Here is a 26,807-nt window from a genome sequence, read left to right on the forward strand (position 1 = left end):
GATTGAGATTCCCTCTAGATTATAGGTTGGTAAGCTTTCCAAATAATAAATATTTTAGGCTTTGCAGGTCGTACGGTCTCTGTTACAACCATGTCATTATAGCACATAAACAGTCACATAATATGTAAATGAAGGGTCAGGGTTCTGTTTTTTTTTTTTTTTTTTTTTAATATATTTTATTGATTTTTTACAGAGAGGAAGGGAGAGGGATAGAGAGTTAGAAACATGGATGAGAGAGAAACACCGATGAGCTGCCTCCTACACACTCCCTACTGGGGATGTGCCCGCAACCAAGGTACATGCCCTTGACCGGAATCGAACCTGGGACCCTTGAGTCTGCAGGCCGACGCTCTATCCACTGAGCCAAACCGGTTAGGGCAAGGGCTCTGTTTTAATAAAAAATTTAATTTATGAAAACAGGCAATGGGCTGGATTTGCCAGTCCTTGATATAAAAAAATAAAAATGAAATTTAAACCAATGAAAATAATTTAAAGGTACATTTTGTCATATCTTTTAGCACAAGACACAGAAATAAAGACAAGGCTATATCTTAGATATTAAGGAAAGGAAGATTTCCACTCTGGAAGTTTTTCATTCCCCAAAATGAAATTTAAAGTAGTAAATTGAATTTTTAAAAATTCTTTTGTAGGAAAAGTTGTTTATGTAGTTTAAAAAGTACTTCATATTATATCATGATGAAGTAGAATAAGAAGCTGGATTTTAAAATATAAGCATGGTAATATGATCTGTAGAAATGTTTCCAAAGTATACTGATGATGGCAGCAGTGTTGGTTACTTGTGCATATGTGTGATTGTACATGGGTGAGATTGTTCATTTTGCATAGTCACCCAGTCATGAAAGCTAGAGACCACCTCTGTTTTTCACTTACCTCAGAAATAGAAGTTCCTAGTACTTTATTTGTCATAGTGTTTCTGTTTATGAATTTAAATGACTTGATGTCAGCTCCACCTTCTATTTACCTTTTAGAGATTTCTCAATACTCCAGGGAGAAGGGTTCAATCAAAACAGCCTTTAGAGAAGTGAAATTAAAAATTAATGTGTATAAGTGTTGCTTAAAGGTAGCTTTGGATTTCATTTGGATCTTTAAAAAAATCATCTTAAGATAGTAGTACTGATCTTTGGTTAAGTCATCCAAAAATTAACTGTAATTAATTTTACCCCCTGTACATATAGCAGTTCTTACTGCACAAGCCATTACTTTTAAATGCAATGAATGAACATATTTTTAAAACTTCTGACATTTGTCTTCTAGTCTTATAAGGAGCTTATTAAAATACTTGATACATTCGCATTATTTTTTCTTATTTCAGAAATAATTTGAATTTCCTAATGGGTTCTTGGTGGCCCAACCTTGAAGACCTTTATGAAGCAAATGTTCCAGTGTATAGGTTTATTCAGCGACCTGGAGATTTGGTCTGGATAAATGCAGGCACTGTTCATTGGGTTCAGGCTATTGGCTGGTGCAACAATATTGCGTGGAATGTTGGTCCACTTACAGGTATTTTAAAGATTATGCTAAAAAAAAATGTTTAATTTATAAGGGATTGTATTTGATAATTCTTTTTTTTTTTCTTCTTGGAATATACCCCACTAAAAATTGGAAGAAAAATGTCTCCTTGAATAAAAACTCAATTTGTAGTACAAGAAATTAAATTCAAGTTAACAAATAGAAATCTAAGACTATAGATCTCAGCAAAAACAAATGTATATCTTTACATACAAGGAAAAATATATATATTTTAAAAAACAATAGACTTTTCTTATTCCTCATTATAATAGTTTAAAATGGGTATTTGTGATCAGTGGTGGCTTTCCTCCATGTGATAGAGTGCTTGGTTTTGTTTTCCTTTCTCCCATTAAGGAAACCCCTTATGGGAGAAAGCAAAGTAGAGTAGTTACTCAGTCTTTCAAATTTTTCTCTGTCTGGTATTATGAATAGCCCTATTATATCAAAATCCATTTGGATTCTGCCTGCCTTCAGGCAGTAGATAGTTAAGATGAATAATATGGCTTTGGGAGCCAGATAGACCTGGATTAGGACCAGGACTTGGCTCTTGCAACTTTGGGCAAGTTATATAACCTCTCTGGGCTTCAATTTCTTCATTTGTATAATGGGAATAAAAAAATTAAAAAGGTGATACTATAGATTAAATGAAATAATGTATTAAAATAACTCAGCACAATGCCTGGCACATAGTTAAAATGAGCACTGTTTACATGATCGCTATTATTACCATATTATCAAAAAACATAAAAGTTATTTTTGTAATATTTTGAGGTTTGCAGAATTGGTGTTGATGATATCACCCGAGAAGGTGATAATGGTTATCTTCATAAATTTTGGTACTTTGGGTTGCTTTATAACTGTTTTTTTTTTCCTAGCCTGCCAGTATAAGTTGGCAGTGGAACGGTACGAATGGAACAAATTGCAAAGTGTGAAGTCAATAGTACCCATGGTTCATCTTTCCTGGAATATGGCACGAAATATCAAGGTCTCAGATCCAAAGCTTTTTGAAATGATTAAGTAAGTGCTTTCTAAAACTGCTGTAGTCCCTCTCTTTTTTGGGGAGTGTTAGTTATTCAATCCCTCTCCACCCCCAGAATTATGTTGACATCAAAACAAAATGGTCCAGAAGTCTAGCAAAATATAATACAAGAATCCACATGTTAAAAGTATTTTTCCCTTCCAAATAGTTAGTGCACTGTTGTATAAAGAGGATCAAAGGCACAAATGACTTTTAAACAATTAGATTCACAAACCTTGCTTCCCCGCTATCTTCTGAACCACCTGATTTCTAGGAGAACTTTAGTTTTAATATTGAAAGACTGCCCTTAGTATTGGGGGAGGAAATGATATCACAAAATAATTGCTGGTACAGAGAAATTAGCATTTAATATAGGGATTTGACTAAAACGTTAATTTTTTATTTTCATTAAATCATCTATCTTATAATTGTCCCTTTGTTTAACTGCTTTAAACATGTAATGCAAGTTATTTGAATACATATGTTTTAGTAAGCTCATTTATTATCACAGTTTCTGTCCTAGCTATATTATAAATCTGTTTAGAAGTGACATTTTCAAATAGTGCTATATATAGCAGTGTTTCCCTAAACTGTGTTTTTTACCGTTACTACCCCTGCCCCCAAAAGGTAGGGAATTCTGGTCAAAGAAATATGGGAAATGATGGATTAGATAAAGTTGAAGTATTTCTTTTTTTCTTTTTTTGTAAAATGTTTTAAAGACTTAAGTGTTGGTGTGTTTTGTGAATGGGGAGAAGGGTTATAATGTATTGTATTTCGCCAACCCATTTGTTTGACCAGTATCTTTTGAAGAATTGTTCTCCTCATAAACTTATTTTGGAATACACTGCTTTATACTCACTGATGAAATAAATTTGTCTTTGTTAAAATAATACATTAAGTATTTTCCCTGCAGCTATAATAATTTGGTCAGCACATGTTGTTTTTAAAATACTGCCTTTTAAAAGTAATCATGACTTACTAAAATGATTTCAAACCTCCCAAATTTTATTCAAACAAAAATTGTGTGGCCAAGGTAATATGTATGTGGATGTTCTTATGATACAGTCCTTTATCCTTTATCAGTTGCACGATTTTTATCTTGTCCTAGGCAGAAGTGGTAGGAGGAGGCAAAGGTAACAAAAACTAAATCATAGCAAGTAATGTACAAATACTTGAAAAAGTTGGATCTTAGGTATCATACTCTATACATGTAATTGGTAGTTGGGTTTGGGGGTTGTCTATCCATTTATTCTATTACTAGGAGCCCGCCCAGTGCACGAATTTGTGCACCTTGAAAGGAACTGTGGGCTGCAAAGCTGTTGTGGGCACAGGGGTGGGTCTCGGCCCATCCCCCCCCACCCCCACCTGGCCCCTCCCACCACGGTCCCTGGTCCCCTGTCTTCTGGCAGGCCCACTCCTGCTGCCATGGCTCCCATGCACTGACAGCGTGGAGCGATTGGGGCCGGCGCCAGCAGCAGGTGCGAGCAGCAGCTGCTGTCCCGATCACCCCTCAGGAGCAGGGGGAGGTGGAGAAGCCTTCAGGGGTGATCTGGGCCTGTGCCAGGCACCGGCAGCAGGTCTGAGCAGTGGTGCTGGCTGCGGGTGCAAGCAGGGCTGGCATCCGCAGCAGGTGTGAGCACCCGGTGGGACCATGGTGTGTGAGAGCAAAGAATTTTCAGTCACCACCAGAGGCTCGCCCCGATGACAGCAACCAGTGCCCTGCCCTGATCTGGCGCTCCTGCTCACCTGCCCCACCATCCTGCCGCTGCCCTCCATGTTCCGTGCGATATCTCAGAATGGTACTTGGTTCTGAATAGGAAATTAGGGGTTACTTTTGGGGAAAATTTGTCTAAAGTCACTACAGATGTTTAGTTTATTTTGTGATAGGCGTAAAGTAGGTAAATTCAGATCAGTTTTGCTGTAAAATTGTCTCCATATCATTGCTTTGGTCCTCAAATCTAGATCCTGCCAGTAAAGAAAGTGGTGTTGATTTGTTCTAGCTTCTTTGAGCTATACCAATTCTTAAGAAGTGGTGTTCTCCCCTGCCATTCCTTTCCTCTGCTTTGAGTCATTTTCTTCATCTCCTGTTCACGTCCCCATCCATAGCATTCTACATTTAATATGCCCCTGTCACTTCTCTTGCTGAGGTCACCAGCGACCAACTATTTTAAACATAGTAAGGCACAAATTTAAACTTTCTTTAATGTCCCCATTTGTATCTCAGATCTGACCCCCACTTACCTTGTCAGCCATTTCTCCCAATGTTGCCTTGAGATATGTGCTTGAATTTTCTGTTTATTTTTATCACTCTGGTATTTTAAACTGTCTTTAATGTGCACTGCAATTTTTATACCTCCTCTCTTTTCTCCTTTGAATTATCTTTTAGTAAAGCTTTAATTCATTATACATTGAGCATATGAATTGTAGGTTATTTTAAAAGATAAAATATCAATGAGGTGTAAAAAGTGGAATAGAGAAGATATACAAATATAGTCCTCTTCCTTAACTTGCTCCCTGCAAGTTGTTGTTTTTAATTCATAAATACTGTGACTTTACAATGTGTGATTTTTAGGTTTTAACAGTTAAATGGTAAGTCTGCCCAGTCAAAATGAATGTAAGCGGTCAAGGGCACGTACCTAGGTTGCAGGTTAGGCAACTCACCGACGTGTCTCTCTCCCATCAATGTTTCTCTCTTTAAAAAAAATCAATGGAAAAAATATCCTCAGGTGAGGAATAACACACACACACACACACACACACACAATGTAAGGAAAGTAAGGAAAATTTACCTTGTGCTTTCTCATCCACTCAACTGACTCTCTGAGCTCTACGCATTTCTTTTCATCCTTTCATATTTGTTTAATATTTATTGTGAACTGAGTTGATGCTCAGGTATTGTGCTAGGTGACAAAAGAATTGGATCACTTCTCTGGCACTTAAAATAATTGGGGAAATAGTCAAAACATTAAAATACATGGTCTTTACTATAATGTTGGAAAAGTTTGTTTTAAAAAATGCAGGGAAGCACAGAGGAAGGCACTTCTGAGAGAGGAATATTCAGGAAAGGCCTCACAGAAGTACTATAGCTCCATAATTCCTTATCCTAAACCCCTTAGACCAAATATGTTTTGGTATTCAGAATTCTTAGGATTTTCGGTAAGGTAATACAGTGCATTTACAATATATTTGACCCTCCAAGCAGGGTCTGTGGCAGTATCCTGGAATCAGACACATTAATATTTCTGCAGTAAAACATATAGTCACTGATGAGGTAAGTGACAACTATCAAAAGCCCCAGGTCAAGTGTCAACATCCAATGAGTTTTTGCAAAATTTATGAAAAATTTGTGGGATTGTAATAGATTATGAGCCTATATATTAAGTAATTTAATAATGGGAAGTGATGATATATCCTGTTGTCACCTACTATCCCTCAATCGTTTTGGGAATGAATTACTTGTGGTTATTTAAACCACTCAACATTGCTCTTTTTTCAAAATCAAGTTTGGTCTTTTAGAGTCCTGTAGTTTCATAGCATCCTTTAAATCATTTAGTAAATCTCTTTTTTTATTTTTTACATCCTAGCTATTTTCCTAAAATAACTCTCATACTCTTCTTCACATTCTTCCAGCTACCCTCCTACATTATCATGAGTCAAAAGAATATTTATTATCTTGATTACTTCTTTTATTTCCTAATGCAGTGAACTTGACTAGAAAAGATCATAGCCTAACTTCTTAGAAAATTTTAGTGAAAGCTCAGTACATAATCTCTCTTTCGATTTCAACTGTTTAAATGAAAAAACTTTTTTACACATACTGCACATATTGCAAGCAAACTTACTTTCTCCTTCTTTAAACTAAACTTTTAAATGACTCAGATTTAAGCCCTATTTGTTAGCTGTTGAGTTTTCTGAATCATTAGCTATTTTTAAAGTAGAGCAGTCCCACACAAAGAAATGAATTAAGGAAGGCTTATAAATGTAAGGTTACTGAGCTCTTCCTTTAATTCATTGAAATATGATAGATTTTTCTATGTTAATATAACTTATTCTTTAAAATATGTAAAATTTACATATATGCCCCCAAACTTGTTTACACTTTTTCCTCCAACTTTTTATTTAAAATTTTTTTAAATCTACAAAAATGGTTGAAATACTAATGCAATGAATACCTACATAATCTCATCTGAAGTCATAAGATAAGTTTTTGACACATGTACTTAGCTGTCTATACACACACACACAGACACACACACACACACACACACACGTACACTTTTTTTTCCTGAATCAAACATTATGGCATGTCACCCCAAATACTTCAATATTTGTAATACTTCAATTATCCTTAAATAATACTTCAACCTGCATCTCTTAAGAATAAGGATATTCTCACATAACTACAGTGTCATTTACCATATCTGAGAAATGTGAAATTCAATAGTAATCATCTAATATACGGTCTACATTTAAATTTACCCAACTACCCAAAAATGTCATTTTTTTTTTAGCTCTTTCCCCTCCCCACCCCACCACCTTCAATCAAGATTGAATCAAGGTTTATATTGAATTGAGTATGTAGCCATTGTGTCATTAGTCTTTTTTATTGATTTTAGAGAGAGGTAAGGAGAGAGAAACATCTATTGTTCCACTAACATATGCATCCGTTGGTTGATTCTTGTATGCGCCACCTGCAGTCTTGGCGTATTGGGATGATGCTCTAACCAACTGAGCTACTCGGCCAGGGCTGTCTTTAGTCTCTTTTAGATCTATGAGTTTCCTTCCTTCCCTCCCCTCCCCTTTTTTTTCTGTGAAGAGGGCCGACCTTACTGTCATACAGAGTTCTACATTCTGGATATGTTTTCTCAATTCTCTTTGGGTTATACATTTTTTAGAAGAAATACTGATGCTGTTTACTTTGGTGAGCCCATGTCCCATTCTAGTGTAAACTATGCCATAGATATTTCCATTCATGGGTCCTGAGTGTAAGTGTCACTAAATAGGCACTTTAAAACTTAAAATTAAGGGTGGGGAGATTATTGCTACTTTTTATTCATCTTCATCATAGTATAAAGCTTTTATCCCTTGTTTTTAATTTTAAAGTATTAAGATCTAAGAGAAACCCTCATTCTTTGCAGATTCACGATTCCCTTCTTCAGGTATTTGAGATAGATTGCTTTGGCTTATATAATGCTAAGGCTTTTTTTTTTTTTTTTTGTAGTTCACTTTCCTAAGACTCATATTCAGTATGTTTGGGCATTGAAGTATTCCTTTAAACAGGACCCTTGAAAGGAATCAAATGGTAATGCAGCAAGTGAGAGCTGGGGACTATTGGTACTGATTAGCTTTCTCTGTAGATAACAGCTTTCAGAATAGATAATGATTCTTTTATTTTTTAATTAAAGATTTTTTTATTTTTTAATTACAGTTGACATTCAGTATTATATTAGTTGTAGGTGTACAACATAGTGGTTAGACATTTATATAACTTATGAAGTGGTCCCCTTAATAAGCCTAGTACCCACTTGACACCATACATAATTATTACAATACTAGAGGCCTGGTGTACGGGTGGCAGGGGAGGGAACACATGAAGTTGGGAGGGGCCGATTGGGGCCCTGATTGGCCTAGTTGGCCACTGCAGTGTGCATCATAATGACTGGTCATTCCAGCGTTCCAGTCACTTGGCTTTTATATATATAGATTCTTGACTATATTCTCTATGCTATACTTTATATCCCATGACTGTTTGTGTGTGTGTGTGTGTGTGTGTGTGTGTGTGTGTGTGTTTTAATTTAAATTCTTTATTGTTTAAAGCAGCGGTCGCCAATCTTTCAGACCTCCCGGACCACCAGTGGTCTGCAGACCACCGGTTGGCGACCGCTGGTTTAAAGTATTCCATAAGCCTCCTTTTCCCCCCATTGACCTCTCCCCCCATGACTGTTTTGTAACTACCAATTTGCACTTCTTAATCCCTTCACCGTTTTTACCCAGTCCTCCATGCTCCCTCCCATCAGGCAACCATCAGTTTGTTCTAATAGAAAGGTTCTTTTAGATGCAGTTGAATGGGTTAATCTCAATGGTAGATATACCAGTAAATATGGTGTAAATTGTTGTAATCATGTTGGATTATTAGCAAGTTAATTTAATGGTAGTGTGTTTCGATATGTTGGAAATTCCGGTTTCTTCACCAACCATGATAATAAGCAGTTGAGTGCATTTTAAAATGTCAAAAACAGAATTCCAAAGAGCCCATTTTCTACTGAAAAATGCAATATTAGAAAATCTTTGATTTAGGAGAAGCATATCAGACAGTAGCATGCTGAGGAGTAGAAAGTTAATTTTCTAAAATTTCAACAGTACCAAGTCCATTGAAAACCGCTCCCCAAAAACTTTTTTTTTCTTTTTTTACTTAAAATTTTTTTTCAGTTACAGTTTACATTCAATATTACTTTGTATTAGATTTCTTTCAGAACTAACTATTTTTGTTTTCCCTTTTCTTATAAACATTGTAGATTAAACTGTTAAGTATTAACTCCCTTTCCCTTTGACTCCCATTTTCAAATGGATAAATGAAGTGTTCTATAACACTGGTCATAGCCAGTTGACCTAATAATTGAATGAGACGGTATAGTTACAAAGACCACTCCATAGATAGCATAGATCCCAGTGTAGTTGTCCTAGGGCAGTGATGGCGAACCTGTGACATGTGTGTCAGAGGTGACATGCGAACTCATATTTTTGGTTGATTTTTCTTTGTTAAATGGCATTTAAATATATAAAATAAATATCAAAAATATAAGTCTTTGTTTTACTATGGTTGCAAAGATCAAAAAATTTCTATATGTGACACGGCACCAGAGTTAAGTTAGGGTTTTTCAAAATGCTGACACGCCGAGCTCAAAAGGTTCACCATCACTGTCCTAGGGGGATCTTCTAATACAATACTGGGTTGCATTCGCAATGCTTTTTTATAACATTGAGCTAACAAAATCTAAAAATTCTAAAACTCTGCTTTCTCATGGTTAACATATATTTGCTTTCATACTTGTTTTTTCCACCCGAGAGGTTAAAGTTCTTAACACATTGCAGGCAGATCACAAGAATTCTCGTGTTTTCTGTTCTAAGGCTTGTGGCCAATCGCGAGAATTCTTTAAAAAGATATTAGCTTGTAAGAACATGTAATAAATAACTTCAAAATACAATGGGTATTTAATTTTAAAGCGTGCCTTTAACATTTATGTAAAAACGTTTTTTGTACTATTTCAATAGAAACTTATTTGGCCACTGGGTAAAGCTGGCAATAAAACTACTGGTCTGCAATGTGTTAAGATACGCGTTTTATTATTGACTGAGACCTTGATTTTCAGCCATGTGGTTGATTTAAATGAAACTGTTAACGTCTTACTGACATTTAGACCCTCACTGTTGTCCTAGGGGCAATACAACCCTGGAGTGATAGGTGGCAAGTATGTTATGAGGGCTCATGTGTTAGCTTACTTTTCCTGCATGGCTCTCTCAGTAAGAGGGATTGTGCAAGGCAAAGTGCCTCTTGGAAACTTGAGTTTGTACACCTTCTACTTCTCAATGGCTGAGATTGTTAGCATAACATCTTTAAAAGTGGCATATCTAGTTAACCTGTGCCTCATCTCTCTCCACACCGACTGGAAACTTAGCCAAGTTGCTCCCAGAATGTCAGAGTCATTCCATTATTGCCTTAATTTCAACATAATATCCTGTCACCATGGCTTCATTCCTTTATTTTCCTGCCTCCGAAACCTCATCCCAAGATTAAAATCTTCTAAGAACAGTTGTTTGCTCCCATATTAACCTTTGCTTGTGACATTTCTTCTGCCTGGAAAGTACCTTCCTCCCACCTTTCCTTCCCGCTCACATCTAAATTGACAAGTTCTTTATCCAAACTTCTGTGATTCCTACCTCCCCTCACCTGAAGCTGAGCTTTCCCTCCTTTTAGCATCCATGGTATACTATGTCTGTTTATCTTTTGCCTAATTCATGAATATATTGTACATGAGCATTTGTCCTAATGTTACTGTCTTTAGTACTTTAAGTATATTTTTATTTCTATCCCCTACATGAAGTCATTTTCTAAAACGCCATCCTTCTTTAGCTTTCATCTTTGCAGACTGGTTTTTGGGCGGATTAGATTCTACTGTGTAACCTCAAATACACCAAGCCCTCAATCAGCCTTTTCTTGGCTTTCTTCCAAGCCAGAGCTGTCTTTAATATTCCCCGCCTTCTTGTGGTAGTCTTTCATCCAAGCAGCTAAAAGTAGGGGTTGGATCCTGAAACCACATTGATCCTTAAAAGTCAAAGAATTCCCTGCCTCTCTATCCCCTGAAATTATTTCTGACCCTATTCCTAAAATGCATTTATTAAAAACGGCATATCTTCTACAATTTTATACTTTTTGCTAGTGATTTAATATGTTGTTTTTAACAAATAAATTATTAATTGCTGTAAGATATATTTATTAAAATTCTGCAAAACTAAAATGAAGAGGAAATAACAATCCTGATCTGGTTTGACTTTTATTTTTTAGCTTTTCAATACACTCAAACATGGTCTAGGATTAATCAAAGCAGAACAGATTACTGTTAAGTCTTAAATATTATACTTGTATCTTCTCTAGGATCCTTTCCCTAAATTTCTGTAGTTTCTGGTTTTTCCCTACCCTTTGACTGAATCAGATTCTTTCTTTAGGAGCTGCTCATTGGTGGACTTCAGAAGAGCCTCTGTCTTTCTCAGTTCCCTTGAATTCCAATGGCTACCTTTTGAAAAATGGGAATGAACATGCGATTTTAATGTTAAGAGCAAAGAGAAAACCGCAATGTGGTTACTCATTGTCAGATCAGATTAATAGAGCTGTGGGTTTTCTAAAGTTCCAATATATCAGAGAATAAAAATTCTGGAGCTGTGATTTCATACACAGAATACTCATGGCTTAATATTACTAGCAATCCTAGCTCTAATCCTTTATTGTTTGTAGGAAAGTGGTATAATGCATTTTTCTAGATGAAACTACCAAACTAACCATAAATTATAAACTACCATCTAATTGTCAATGTAGTCAGTAGCATTGGAGTGGAAAATTTACTCATGAGTAAAGAGTGGGATAATAATACACCCAGAACCACGGCTCTGTGTTTGGGGGGTGGGTGGGGGACTGCACTGACTGAATCTCATCTTCAAAAGAGAAAGGGGGAGTGGGTAAGAATACGTGGAAGAGAGCACGGTGTGAGATAGTGAGGAAAAGCTTGAGATTTCCTGCTTTTATAAAACCCCAGCCCAAAGACTTAAAAAATAGCTTTATGACATCAGACAAATTTAGCTTCTGAGCAGGAGTCTCATCTGCACAGGATTGTTAGATGCCTAAGTGGCATAATAGTGCGAAGTACCTAATACCATGCCTTCTGTCTGGTCCTCATTTTTTATTTATTTAATTGTATTGTTTTATCATTTTTGTTTGTTTTCCCACGTGGGAGCATAGTAGGGTCTGCCAATCTTCTAGAGGTGTCTGCAGATTTGTAGGCATTATTTTCTTTTGAAAGAGACCTTATATTGAAGCCCTGGTTGGAAAACTTGTTCAGTAAGATCAGGGCCTTCAGAGGTGAATTGTATGGGACATGGGGTGGGAAAGGGGCAAGAGCAGGTACTGTTTAAGAGCTGGTGGCATGGTCTGAATTATATTCTGTCTGTTTTTACCATGGTCTAAATTTTTGCTTTCTCCCTTCCCTGGCATACTTTCACAAACACATATCACATATGCGCGCGCGCACACACACACACACACACACACACAGAGATAGAGTGAAAAAAGGAGAGAGCTGTCCTAGCTTTGATTTACAACCATAGTCGAAAGCAGCAGTCGCCAACCGGTGGTCCACGGACCACTGGTGGTCCATGAGGTCCGAAAGGTTGGCGACCGCTCGCTGGTCTACAGCATTATTTTGTTTCTGAGTAAGTTAAATGTGCAGGGATTGCTGAACAAACTGAGAAATTTCTTTTAATATGATGCATAATGGGTTTGCCTTACAGCTAGCTGTGAAGTTGATATTGCTATATGTTTGTTAAATAAGTTAACAAGTTTTACATATATTTTTAGTCATCTTTTATCCTGGCTTAATGCACATGGGTTCTGATAAGTGACAATACTTTAACCTAGTCACTTATAAAATAACAAGGAAATATAAATTAAGAGAAGTTAAATATGCTATTACTTACATACATTAAATTTTAGTTATTCAGTAACCAAATGTTTATTGAGTACCTACTATATGCCAGGCACTGTCATAGACAGAGAAAAAATAAATGAATAAAACAGATACGACCTTTTGCTTTCAAACAATACTCAGTTGCTAAACCCATTTCCTTTTCTTTAGGGTATTTTCACTGTCTCTGAAGTTTAGAAGGAAAAGTGCCTTAGAGATCATCTAGTCTAGCCTCTTTGTTCAAATGGAGAATCTGAGCCTAAGATTCAGAGGAGAGTTAAGAGAATTTAGCAGACAATTTCAAGTAATGACAGCAAACTATAGGAAAATCGGCACAAATTGTGAGAATTCACTATATTGTTAGCATCGTAAGTATGAGTTTAGAAAAGCCAGAAATTATAAACTCAATTGTGTTTATAAATGGAAGATTCTATATTATCTCTAAGTTAAAATAGAGGATTTAAATGTCTTCTTTAGTGCTATAGTGAAACCAATTTGGTATTGTGTGGTGACTAAACACATAAATGTTTTTCTGCTTATAGACTCAAAAGTTTTAAAAGCATCTATATAGATGATGGTGTTTTTGATTGTCTGGGTAGTACTAATAGAAATAACATGCCTTCCTGCCTTGCTAGAATCATAGTTCACATCTGGAATTCAGACCCCTTATTTCAAGGATGAGAACATTGACTCCCAAAGAGGTCAATTTACTTGCCCAAATAAGAGCCAAAAGTAACAGCTTATATTTAAGCAAGGAATCATGTTTTGCATATTAGGATCATTATATTTTTATATTCAGATACAATTATTCTCAACTTTAACTGATATAATATTAATACCAGAACTGCTGAACAGTAACCCCATTTTTTAAAATCTCAGAATATATCTGAGACATTGACAAAAGAAAAAAGAAGTCACAGATATTAGAACTGAGTCTCTTGGCATTATTTCTAATGATATATCTTTTATGCTAAAGACATTCAATATTCAATTGCTGGTCACAAATAATTTTTTCCCCTACAACAGGTATTGTCTTCTAAGAACCCTGAAGCAATGTCAGACATTGAGGGAAGCTCTTATTGCCGCAGGCAAAGAAATTATATGGCATGGGCGGACAAAAGAGGAACCCGCGCATTACTGCAGCATTTGTGAGGCAAGTGACTTGTTCTTCTCCACCCCTAGTTTTATAAAGCCTCTTATCTCTCCACTTTTTGTTTCTCTTTAGTTATTTTTAAAAATATATTGAAACTTTTATGTAATACATTTTACTGAAATTGTAATTGTATTTAAAATCTTATTTTCTTGTAACAGCTATTAAAATTTAATCTGATGGTATACTATTTAATCTGATAGTATACTATTTTACTAACTGTGGATTAACTCACAGTATCTATTACAGAGTCATTTATATAATAGATATTTAACAGATGATAATCATCAGTGTAGGCTTGGAATTTTGAACTGTGAACAATCCAGAAGCAGACAGATGCCAATAAACTGGATGTAGTTCAGTATTGCTATAGGCAGGTCAATGTTAAGTCCTTTCTGGTACAGTTCACAATACATTGGCCAGTCTGCTGAAGCCAAGGCTTGCAAGAGCTGCAGAAATGAAGAAGATAGGGCACCTGAAGGAGCTCCCATTCTGCTCAAAGAAGACAAATTATGAACAACTAATTGTAATGTACATGAGACTTGTGAATGCACAGTTGGTCTTACTGTTATGACAACACTGGGGGGGGGGGGACCAAATTTTCCTTTCTATCTTGGTATAAGAGTTCACTAAAGTATTAGCATTTGAGTCCATCCTTAAGGATGAGTATGAGATTTCAGTGGACTAAAAAATGATGAGAATTGGAGGTAGAATGAATGTTATTATGAACTATAATAACAATATGGGAAATGAAATGGCTTATCCATAAAAGGGTAAGTTAGTCCAATGTGGCTGGAACTTACCAGAACAGACTCTGTAAATTATAAGTCTGTGTAGTAGGAAGCTTACAGAGCATCTTGAATGACTTTAAGGAATTTGATATTCTGAGGTCATTGAAGCCATCAAAAGATTTTGAGCAGGCAACCAACTTGAATATGTGTTTTGAGGTTTGGCTAAGCACTAAGCACTATGATATGCCTTGGAGGTGCAAAGATGAGTAAACATAGTCTTTATCTTTGAGGAGCTCAGTCTATAGGGGAAGACAAATATCCATTCATAGTGCCCAGTATGAGCACTATGCATGAGAAGTAAAAGAAAAATGATGATCACTTTTACCTGACTATAGTAATGTTTCAGATTTAGAGCAAAGTAGACTGACCTTTATTAAACTTTTGAATTACGCTTTTCCAGTGGTTGTAATGAGTATGCCATTCCCTTAGGCCACTCCCCTGAATATACATTGCCACCCATGTCTCTGGGTTTGGTGCAAAATAATTCTTGTTCATTAAAGAATTTTAAACATGGCCGTGTTTGTCTTGGTACCTACTTTGAACTAGAGACAACTGTCCACAATTCCATGTAAAGTAGGATTCTATGATTTTATTAAAGTATTACAATAAGTAAATGCCACTGTCGCAATTGAATGCTTTTTTTCTTGTATAAAATAGGTGGAGGTTTTTGATCTGCTTTTTGTCACTAATGAGAGCATTTCTCGAAAGACCTACGTAGTGCATTGTCAAGATTGTGCACGAAAAACAAGCAGAAACCTGGACAATTTTGTGGTGCTAGAACAGTACAAGATGGAGGACCTGATGCAAGTCTATGACCAATTTACATTAGTAAGTGAAATCAACATGTGAGTACATAGTTAGCTGGATAGGGAAGCAGCATTGTTTGTTCTGCCACCTGATAAACAGGAGGTATGAAATATTTAAATTTTCTTTTGGCTCGTTAGATATTGCATGATGTTCCCCTCCTCCACGTCCAAGTATTTATTCCTATGAAGTCAGCATATTTTATTTTCACTTTCCTTCCTGGGCGAGACCAGCCTAAATAATACCACAGTAATTACATTTTAAAATCTTTGTGTGCTTTTTGAACACTATCACATTGTCACCTCAGTTGATAAAATTTTTGTGTACACACAGGTTATTAGTGTCAACAAAATGAATCAGTAAATGTGCTTTTAAATATACTTCTGCTTTTAGAGCTAATTGTATTTATTTAAAATTTTGTTCTTGCCGGAAGTATTAACCTCATGAGAATATTTGTTAATCCTCACCCAAGGATTCCCCCCTCCCCACCACTGATTTTTAGAGAGGGAGGGAAGGAGGGAGGGAGGGAAACATCGGTGTCCTACACCATCTGTTGCTTCCCATACGTGCCCTGATCGAAGCTGGGGATTTGGCAACCCAGGTATGTGTCCTTAACTGGGAATCGAACCCAAGACCCTTTGGTGCTTGGGCTAACACTCTAACCACTTGGCAACACAGGCCAGGGCAACCTTATGGGGAATATTTGATGGAGCTTAACTTCCTGCTACATTATACAACCTTATAAAATTCAAGTATACTTATAAATTGCACACAATTTTTAACTTTCAAACAGCAGATGCTTAGGGGGAAGCACATCACTAGTTTTATAAATAGGAAAATAATTTATGAATTGTTGATATCCTCCAATACATTTCTCTTACATATGTGATTAGAAACTGAATTTTTGAAATTTAGCTCCTGATATTTTCATTTGAATGGTCTTCCAGGTTGCTTGAAGAAGAAGAAAATTACCTGGAGTATGTTACACAAAATGCATTATCTAGTTGATAGGTTCTGAAGCAAGTTACTAATGAAATTATAATTGATTTGTTGTTATTTTCTACAAGTCTTTTTTTTTTTTAGAGTCATCTAAAAAAATGCTCAACCTAATAATGTTCTTGACTTTTAATGTTCTTGAGTTTATGACTATTTGGTGAAGTAGTACAGAAAAATGCTGGTGTACTGAGTAGGGTAATGGTCAGTAAGGGAGGTTATAACTTTGTATACCAAAGTAACATCCCTCACTTTTATTTTTAGGCTCCTCCATTGCCATCTTCCTCATCTTGATATTGTTCCATGGACATTAAATGAGACCTTTTCTGCTATTCAGGAAGTAACCCAGTTCTGCACCACTGGCTTTTAGAGCTGTCTCATAAGGCTGCTGGCTGAAACTGTGTCTATGCAACCTTCCAAGTGAGAGTGTCAACCAACTGGACTGAGGAGGGCACTGCTCCTACTCCAGGACTCTCAACGCTGATCAGCTGTACTTCAGAAAGAATAATAATTTCCATGTTTTGTATATATCTGACAAAACTGGCAACATCATACAGACTACTGACTTGAAGACAACCTCTTTTATATTTCTCTCTTTCTGGGCTGATGAACCTGTTTTCATCCTTTTCCCCTTCAGAATTTTCCTTGGAAAAAAAAATACTAGCCTAGCTGGTAATTTCTTTGTAAGGTAGTTAGCAAGTTTAAGGCTTTCTTTGGTCAACTTTTTTTTAATGTGAAAAGTTAGGTAAGGAACTTTTTTACTGCTTTTATGTTTTTCTGTCTTGTTTTGAAACCATGGCGGTTATTACACTTTTGGTTCCTAAATGAAATGTTTAAAAATTAACAGCCAAGTCACAAAGATAATGGATTGCACATAGACTAAGGAATAAACTTCAGATTTGTGATTTTTGTTTCTAATCTTGATGTAAATTTACACTATTTATAAATACATATTTATTGCTTGAAAATATTTGTGAATGGAATGCTGTTATTTTTTTCCAGATTTACCTGCCATTGAAATTTTAAGGAGTTCTGTAATTTCAAACACTACTCCTATTACATTTTCTATGTGTAAATAAAGCTGCTTAGCATTGTACAGAAACTTTTATTAAAATTGTTTAATGTTTAAAGAGTTTTCTATTGTTTGAGTTTTAAAAAGATTTTATGTACAGTGCCCAGTTTTTGTTCATTTTTCAAATCTGATTATATATATTTTATATATACTTATGTATGTATATATAATATATATAGAAATCTGGATATATATGTGTAAAGATTTAGAACTTAAAATTTTCTCGTTTTAAGTTTCACATCTATGGTAGATTTTTGAGGTGTCTACTGTAAAGTATTGCTTACAAAAGTATGATTATTTTTAAAGAAATATATATGGTATGTATCTTCAAGACCTAAAATGTCAGACTGGTTTATTGTTAAGTTGCAATTACTGCAGTGACAGACCAATAAACAATTGCTGCCAAAATGTAGTATAATAGTAGAAAACAAATAGTGATTGAACTTAAGATTTTAAAGGGAATGTTATATGGGCTTGACAAATCCTGTACATCATTTAGTAGCTTTTTATATGGAAAAAATACTCAGATGAAGGATTCTATTTTAGATTGCAAATAAATTAAGAGACTTATTTTTTAATGTTAGGCAATTCTGAAATTTCATGCTTTCCTGCTTGCATGACACGATGGCGGGGGGGGAGGGCTAGTCTGCAAATTCCATGTCACTAGTAATATAGCAAGCTATATTAGCATTAACAGGTCACTTCTAATTAATAATAGTATTTTATTTTAGAATAATGGTACCTTGCATTTGGCACATATTCTCATTTTATTACTCTGTTCATTCTAACTTTCTAAGATTTTTCCAGGAAGCTTTTAGCGAAGAAGCATAGAGAATGTTTATAAATGAAGTTATATGTATGACTAAAGAAAATTTATAATCCTCTCTAGTGAAATGCTGTGCTGATTGCATTAATCAAGTACTTTTTCCCTGTACTTAAGGAGCAAGAGTGCTTATCCTAAGTGCTGCTCAGGATGCTTAACCATTAATATTTCTAAATGAACTCCAGACAAACAAAATAAAAATTGCAAGCCAGCTACCCAGAAACAAAGGTTAAAGGAAGGCAAAAGTTATACCTAAATGTTTCTTAGCTGTTCTAGTTTATCTTACTGACACAGTTTCTTATTTTCTATGTGATTTTTTTTAAAATATATTTTTATTGACTTAGAGAGGAAGGGAGGTGGGGGAAGAGAGAGAAGCACCAATGAGGAGAGAATCATGGATCAGCTGCCTCCTGCACGCCCCTACTGGGGATCAAGCCTGCAACTCAGGCAAGTGCCCTTGACTGGAATAGAACCCGGGACCCTTTAGTCCACAGGCCGACACATGTCCCCTGAGCCAAACCAGCTAGGGCTCTATGGTTTTATTCAGATAGTTTATTACCAAGATTACTCTAAGTTGTGTGACATTTAGGAGTAATTTAGTGGTGTTTCACCAGTAACTATTGGGAAGTTGTATGTCAAGAATACTTGTTCAGCTTAGGCTGGGATAGAGGGGATAGGAGATAGAAATCAGACACCTGAACATTACTCTGAAGTGTAGCTAGATGAACAAAGTCATGCAGAACTGCTTTTCATCAATTTAATATCTTTTATAATTTACATTTTCTAGGTTTTAGAAGAAATAGAATATCTTTCTTTTTACTGCTCATGTAGGGAAATTCCATTAAAACAAACTCAATCCTGGTCCCTTAATAATAAAACGAGTTTCATCATAACACACATTGTTTAGGCAAAAAAGCTAATTACACACTATAAAAAAGGGAGAAGTATTGATCCAGAAAGTGGTAACTAAATCATATATTTTCCTCATTGTCACCAGTTAAATAGGAAATCTTATACCATCAGTATAGCAGTTCAAGTGCTTAACCTATTTAAATTAAGTTTTTAAAAATCTGGCTTCTGCGTTTTGAAACAAAAGCTGTCACTTTTTTTAAAATTTTTTTTATTGATTTCAGAGAGGAAGGGAGAGGGAGAGAGAGCTAGAAACATCCATGCTGAGAGAGAATCCTGGATTGGCTGCCTCCTGCACGCCCCACACTCGGGATCGAGCCTACAACCCAGGCATGTGCCCCGACCAGGAATCGAACCGTGACCTCCTGGTTCCTAGGTCCACACTCAACCACTGAGCCACGCCGGCCGGGCACTAAGTCACTTTTTCAAAGTAGTAAATTGAAAGGACTTTAAATATCCTAGTAATTAGCTGAAATTTAACGTAATATGAATTTAACTTAAATGAAGTACCTGCTTCTCAGAACCTGGTTATTAAATCTTTAAATCATTACCATGTATAGTCTTAATTAGTCAATATATCTATTTAGCATCTCCTAAATAAATCTGAATAAGATGTCATCCCTGCCCTCTACCCTTCACACACATTAATATGGGAGATTCAGGTAATGTGTCGGGCAAAACCTAGGCAATAAGGGCTACTAGTATTGGGGCTTACGTTTCAGCGGGGTTTTGTTTACATTAATGATCACATCTTCCAGAGCAAGAGGATTTGAGAACTTCGACTAAGGGGTTGGGCGAGTGTTGAAAGACAACTGGAGAGTTGGGAAGGCCCCGATATTAGGAAAACTGCCATGAGAGATGTTTATACCTCACCCTGTAGTTATGGAACCATCACGGGATTTATGCAAAACACGGTTGAATTTGCAATAGTCTTCCTGCCTGCTTTAACACTATGATTTCTCCTGGACATTGCTGCCAGAGGGATAGTTCTCTTTAAAAATTTTCTATAAAAATGTATTTGAACCAAAGAGAGGATACACCTGGAAGCAAGATCTCGCCAGACATATAAGTGCTTCCTGAGGACTACTTCTAAAGCACAGAAATTCAAGGGAGAGGTGACCTAGGCTTGAACCTTGGATGTTGCGAGGATGGAACGAACACAGGTTCGGAAGACAAAAAGTAAGGTTCACAGAACCCATTCGATGTCTTCAGGTGAGTGGAGGTGCTTCTAACTAGAAGAGGAGATAGAGAAGGATAGTTCCAGAAGCAGAAGATAATTGCTTGTAGAGCAGCTAGTGGTTGAAATGAGGAGAGGCCTGGATGGGAACCATGTACCTAGCTCTCCACTGAGGTGGTGCTTAGAGCCATGGGAGAGAAGCTCATCTAGGAACTGGTGAGGAGAGGTGATGTCAGCATAGACTAGTAAGGAGAGAGCGAAGGAGAAGATGGTTGGTGGCATTTATTTGCCGGGTCCCTTCAGTGGAGCAACAACCTGATTGCCATGGATGGGAAAGTTCCATTTGAGAAGAAGTGGGGGTCACTGGTCTTTCAGGAGCCCTGGGTGTGAAATTATGTTGGTCTTTGGTGAACAGCGAACAGGTCTCCAACGTTAAACATTTCTATCATTGTCCTGGAGTGCATTACACAGTAATAGTTGCGTATAGATGCCCTGAAGAAACCCATGCGGTCTGTTTTTGAAAGGGAAACATTTTTATTGATTTCAGAGATGAAGGGGGAGAGAGAAACATCAATGATGAGAGAGAACCATCGATCAGCTGCCTCCTGCACACCCCACACTGGGGACCAAGCCCGCAACACGGGCATGCACCCCGACCGGGAATCGAACCGTGACCTCCCGGTTCATAGGTCGAGCCACGCCAGCCAGGCTGAGGGTGTAACTTTTTAGTGTAGCCCACAGATACCTACGATTTGTGTATAAGTACATTATATACATTCTTTCTAGCCCTGACAATGACCCTTTGAGTTAGAGGTACTGTTTCTCCCCATTTTACAGAGAGTAAATTGAGGCCAAGAGAGATCACGTGACTTGCCCAAGGCTTGCGGTTATGAAGTGTTGAAGCCAAGATTCTCACTGGTGATCCAACTTCAGAGCAAGTCCTCGTCCACCTCCCTCTGCAGAGAAATAGGAGTTGAGGGCTTACTCTGCAGTCATGTTTGAATGAACCTTTTCATTTGAAGTGTATCTTTAAGAGAAAGATGTCTTTAGATTTGAGAACCTGTAATTAGGTCGATCCTATCTTTTATAGTCCAAACCAGAATCTCTTTGAGATCAAAAGAGGACACTAGTAGTAATTGGAAAGGGCAACAACCAAAAACACGGGGGCTCTCCTGGGCAAGCGGGAATGTGTGGCCTAGTGTTTACCCCTCCCCACATCCTCCTCCTAGATATTTAAATTCTAACCGTGTGTGTGAAAGGGTCTGATGACTTCAAATAGATTAAAGCAGTGGTTCTCAACCTTCCCAATGCCGCGACCCTTTAATACAGTTCCTCATGTTGTGGTAACCCCCAATTTCATTGTTACAACTTGAACATAATTACAGCCTAGTGATTCATCACAAAAACAATATGTAATTATATATGTGTTTTCTGATGGTCTTAGGCGACCCCTGTGAAAGGGTCGTTCGACCCCCACAGGTTGAGAACCACTGGATTAAAGGTATGAGTGACACAATGCAGTACTCTGAGCCACAGCTACTTCCAAAAATGCTCATATACAACAGCTATTAAATGACTAAGGGGAGAAAAGTGGAGAAAGCAAACAGATTGTGTAGGCTCAATAGTTCATTGTAGGGAAGCATTAATTTGAGCTCCCCACTTTGTGGCATTTGGCAGAGTGGAACTACATGATACTGTTATCTTTAGAAAAGTTGATACATGTGATTTAAGTGTCATTATCTTTCATTAAATGTGCTGGAATGCAGCCCTAGCCAGTTTGGCTCAGTGGATAGAGTGTTTGGCCTGCAGACTAAAGGGTCCCAGGTTCAATTCCGGTCAAGGGCACATGCCTGGGTTGTGGTCTCGATCCCCAGTAGGGGGCGTGCAGGAGGCAGCTGATCCATGATTCTCTCTCATCATTGATGTTTCTCTCCCTCTCTGAAATCAATAAAAATATATATATTTTAAAATGTGCTGGAATGCAAATATTCAACTGTCTGCTCATGGAAAGGATTCTCTGTCTACAGAATGGAAACCGGTACCCAAATCTATGATCCACAAGATTTTCTGGTTTAAGGTACTGAAAACTTTGAGGATGGGCAGCAAGGTCAAAATAGATCCAGAGACATAGAACCATGAAATAGACGGAGGAATGTTAGAGGGAATGGAGGGAGGGGCAGGATGGGAAGAGATCAACCAAAGAACTTATATGCATACAATAGGGTGGTGACGGCCTGTGGCGGGGTGGGATCCGGGTGGAGGGGGCCTTTGGGAAAAAAGACATCTGTGATACTTTCAACTATAAAGATAAAATCTGATGAACAAAAATAGAGACATAGAAGCATCGAACAGAACGCCAAACCTCAGAGGGAAGGCAGGGGAGGATGAGTGGGGGTGGTGGTAAGAGATCAACCCAAGGACTTGTATGCATGTATATAAACATGACCCAAGTACACAGTAGGGGGTTGAGGGCGCAGGGAGAGGTCAATGGGGGAAAAAATAGACATATGTAATACTTTCAACAATACATTTTTAAAAATAAAAATAATAGAGAAAAATTTTAAAAAGTGTATGAAATACTGATACATCAAAGTTTCAGTAAAAAAGAAAAACTAGAAAGTACCAAAGATTTAAAAATACAACTGCTGTAAACAAACCTAGATACTTTATAAATATTGATCAGCCTTCAAATGATCCTGTCACAGATCATTTAAAATCAGATGAGGCTCAGAGTCCCTGAATTAGACTTCTTTTTGAAACTATCTGCATCTCTCCTTCAAATCAAGTCATAAGAGCCCGCGGAAGAGCTGGGTGTCAGCAGCAGGTGATGTGGGAGATCACATCGAAGGCCATGTGAAACTTGCATTCTAGGCTTGCTTCAGTCTAAAAATGGCAGTTCCATTTTTAACTTTTTGAGGAAGCGCCATACTGTTTTCCACAGTGGCTGCACCAGTCTGCATTCCCACCAGCAGTGCATGAGGGTTCCCTTTTCTCCGCATCCTCTCCAGCACTTTCCTTGATTTGTTGATGATAGCCATTCTGACAGGTGTGAGATGGTACCTCATTGTCGTTTTGATTTGCATCGCTCGGATGATTAGTGATTTTGAACATGTTTTCATGTGTCTCTTGACCATCTGTATGTCTTCTTTGGAGAAGTGTCTCTTTGGGTCCTTTGCCCATTTTTAGTTAGATGTTTGTCTTCCTTTGTTAAGTTGTATGAGTTCCTTATATATTTTGGAAATTAAGTCCTTATTGGATGTATCATTGGCAAATAAGTTCTCCCATGCAGTGGGCTCCCCTTTCATTTTGTTGATGATTTCTTTGCTGTGCAGAACCTTTTTCTTTTGATGTAGTCCCATTTCTTTATTTTCTCCTTTGTTCTGCTTGCCCTAGAGGAGATGTATTGGCAAATATATTGCTACCAGAGATGTCTGAGATTCTGCTGCCTATGGTTTCTTCTAAGATTTTTATGGTTTCACGACTTACATTTAAGTATTTATCCATTCTGAGTTTACTCTTCTGTATGGTGTAAGTTGGTGATCTAGTTTCATTTTTTTTGCATATATCTGTTCAATTTTCCCAACACTATTTATTGAAGAGACTGTCTTGATGCCATTGTGTGCTCTTGCCTCCTTTGTCAAATATTAATTGAGCATAATGGCTTGGGTCGATTTCTGGATCTCTGTTCTGTTCCATTGATCTATATGCCTGTTCTTGTACCACTACCAGGCAGTTTTGAGTACAGTGGCTTTGTAGTATAACTTGATACCTGGTATTATGATCCCTCCAACTTTGTTCTTCTTTCTCAAGATTGCTGCGGCTATTTGGGGTCTTTTTTGGTCCATATACATTTTTGGAGTGTCCTAGATCTGTGAAATATGCCATTGGTATTTTATTTTATTTTATTTGTTTTTAATTCTCTTTATTAAAGTATTACATATGTGTCCTTATCCCTCCATGTGCCGTTGGTATTTTAATAGAGATTGCATTCCCAGGATAGTGGGGTGGATGGCCCCTCCCCCAATCCAGTCTCTGAGGGCTCCTTGAAACTATTCAAACCCTTAAACTGGGCCCCTGCTTTTGTTTCCTCTGAAAAGCTCAAAATGCAGAGTGTGGCAGGCTGTATCTCCTAGGGTAGGGGTAGGGGGCCCTTTACCTGCCCTCTGGCTGCTGGGAGTGGCTGCTACTCTCAGGAAAAATGGTCATTTAGGTTTGGGGGCCTAGACCAGATGCTCCCGGCTGCTGTGCCACCCAGTCTCCCTCCCCGCACCCAAGCCTCGGGTGAGTCGTTACAAAGGAAAACTCCTGGGCTCTGGGTTCAGAAGGGAGAAAAAAACAGAGAGGAGAAAAAAAAACACACACACGAAACTTCCCTCCTAAGGGTCCCCAGGTGTTTCTGTCCTTCCTTGATATAAGTCTCCTCCTCAGCTGGACCTCAGTTGGTGATTCCAGGTGAATGTGCCCCAATTTAGTTGTGTTTCCAGTCTGGCCCTGGGAGGAGGTGCACCACAGGTCTGCCCATTCGGCCACCATTTTGCTTGCTCCTCCGTGAAGTCTTTCAATCAGGTAGCGTAAGTTTTCCAACTTTGTTATTTATTCTTTTTCAAAGTTGTCTTGACTCTTCTAGGTCCTTTGCATTTCCAGATGCAAGTTTGAAATTAGCTTGCCAATTTCTGCAAAAAAAAAATCCTGTTGAAATTTTTCCGTAGCTTCCTTGGGCTTTTCTACATAAAGAATTATGTTATCTCTGAATGAAAACAATTGTACTGCTTTCTTTCCTATCTGGATGCTCTTTCTTTCTTTCTTTTTTTTTTTTTTTTTTTTGACTCTTGGCACTGGCTTGAACCTTCAGTTGAACCTTCAGTGGAATGTTGAATCGAACGAAGTGGTCAGAACACACATCCTTGCCTGTTTCTAGTTTTAGGGGAAAGTAAGTATGATGTGAACTGAAGGTTTTTCGATTCCCTCTATCAGATTGAGGATGTTCCTGTTCTATTGCTAGTTTCCTGAGGGTTTATGTTTTTTTTAAGAATGTATGTTGAATTTTATAACATGGTCTTTCTGCATTGAAGAGACAATTACATGGTTTTTCTATTTTAGTCTACTAAGGTGAATTACATAGATTGATTTTTAAATGTAAAACTAATCATGTGTTCCTGGTAATATTTTATTATTTGCTTGCTGATAATATTTTATTATTTTATATGTTGTTGCCAAAGTTTTGTTGAGAATTTTTGCATCTGTGATTGTGATGGATGTTGGTTTTTGTCTGGTTTTGTTAAAGGATTATTGGCTTCAGAGAAGGAGTTGGGAAGTATTTTCTCATCAGTTTTCTTGAAGAGTTTGCATAGAATTTGTATTATTTCTGCTTAAAATGTTTGATAAAATTCATCAGTAAAGTCACCAGGGCCTGAAATTTTCTTTGTGAAAAAGATTTTTAACTACAAAATCCATTTCTTCAATATATACAGGCTGCTCAAAATCTTTTTCTTCTAGAGTGAGCTTTGGTAGTTTGCGTTTTTTAAGTAATTTATCCCTTTTAATATTTGTGGAATCTATAGTTCTCTGTCATTCCTGATATTAGAAAATTGTGTCTCTCTCCCCACCCCCAACAGCCTGAAAGCTTAACAAACTTTCTTGATCTTCTCAAAGAACCAACTTTCAACTTTATTGATTTCCCCCTATTGTATTTCTGTTTCCTTTGTCATTGATTTTCTATTTCATCTTTGTTTTTCTTCCTTCTGTTTTCTTCCTTCTTCCTTAAGGTGTCTTTACTTGCTCTTATTCCAGTTTCTTTAGGTGGAAACTGGGGTCGTTAATTTAAGACATTTTATGGTACCATTGACCCTTGAACATTGAGGGGGTTAGGGGAAACCGACCCACTGTGCAGTTGAAAATGCTCATGTCACTCTAGTCAGTGCTTCGCATATGCGGATTCCCAACCATGGAGTTGACCCTTGAACAATATGGACCCGTGCAGTTCAAACCCCTGTTGTTGGAGGGTCAACTGTATAGTCATTCAGTCCTATAAACTGCCATCGAATGAATGCTTTAGCTTGTGTCAGAGTCCCCCAAAACCAATTGCTGGCTTGCTGACTCGCTATGGAGTCCCAGGACTCAGAAGCTGTTTTATGCACACAATTTATTTACAGTGAAAGCTGCATAATATGTCAGCCAAGGTCAGAAAAGGCAGATTGGGAGAAGCATTAGGGAAACCAGGCACGACCCCCCCCCCCCCAGTAGAGTTGCTCAGTAGGTGTGCTCAGATCCTCCCGCAACAGCCTGTGAGGTGTTACCACCAGGGAAGC

General features: G+C 37.3%; 1 protein-coding gene across 24 annotated transcripts in view; it reads left to right on the forward strand.

Moving 5' to 3' along the window:
- The window catches only part of KDM6A (lysine demethylase 6A), a 160,166-nt gene extending 142,243 nt beyond the window's left edge, over positions 1–17,923 (forward strand). For all 24 annotated transcript variants that reach the window (XM_023755381.1, XM_023755384.1, XM_023755398.1 and 21 more), the window contains 5 exons: positions 1,334–1,521; positions 2,406–2,547; positions 13,807–13,933; positions 15,379–15,549; positions 16,783–17,923. In XM_023755381.1, coding sequence (XP_023611149.1) covers positions 1,334–1,521; positions 2,406–2,547; positions 13,807–13,933; positions 15,379–15,549; positions 16,783–16,812 — 658 coding nt within the window. In that variant the 3' untranslated portion in view covers positions 16,813–17,923. The remainder of the gene's footprint in view (positions 1–1,333; positions 1,522–2,405; positions 2,548–13,806; positions 13,934–15,378; positions 15,550–16,782) is intronic.
- Positions 17,924–26,807: the final 8,884 nt, after the last annotated feature.

Source organism: Myotis lucifugus, unplaced genomic scaffold (assembly GCF_000147115.1).
Source record: "Myotis lucifugus unplaced genomic scaffold, Myoluc2.0 scaffold_76, whole genome shotgun sequence".
Classification (NCBI taxonomy): Eukaryota; Metazoa; Chordata; class Mammalia; order Chiroptera; family Vespertilionidae; genus Myotis; species Myotis lucifugus.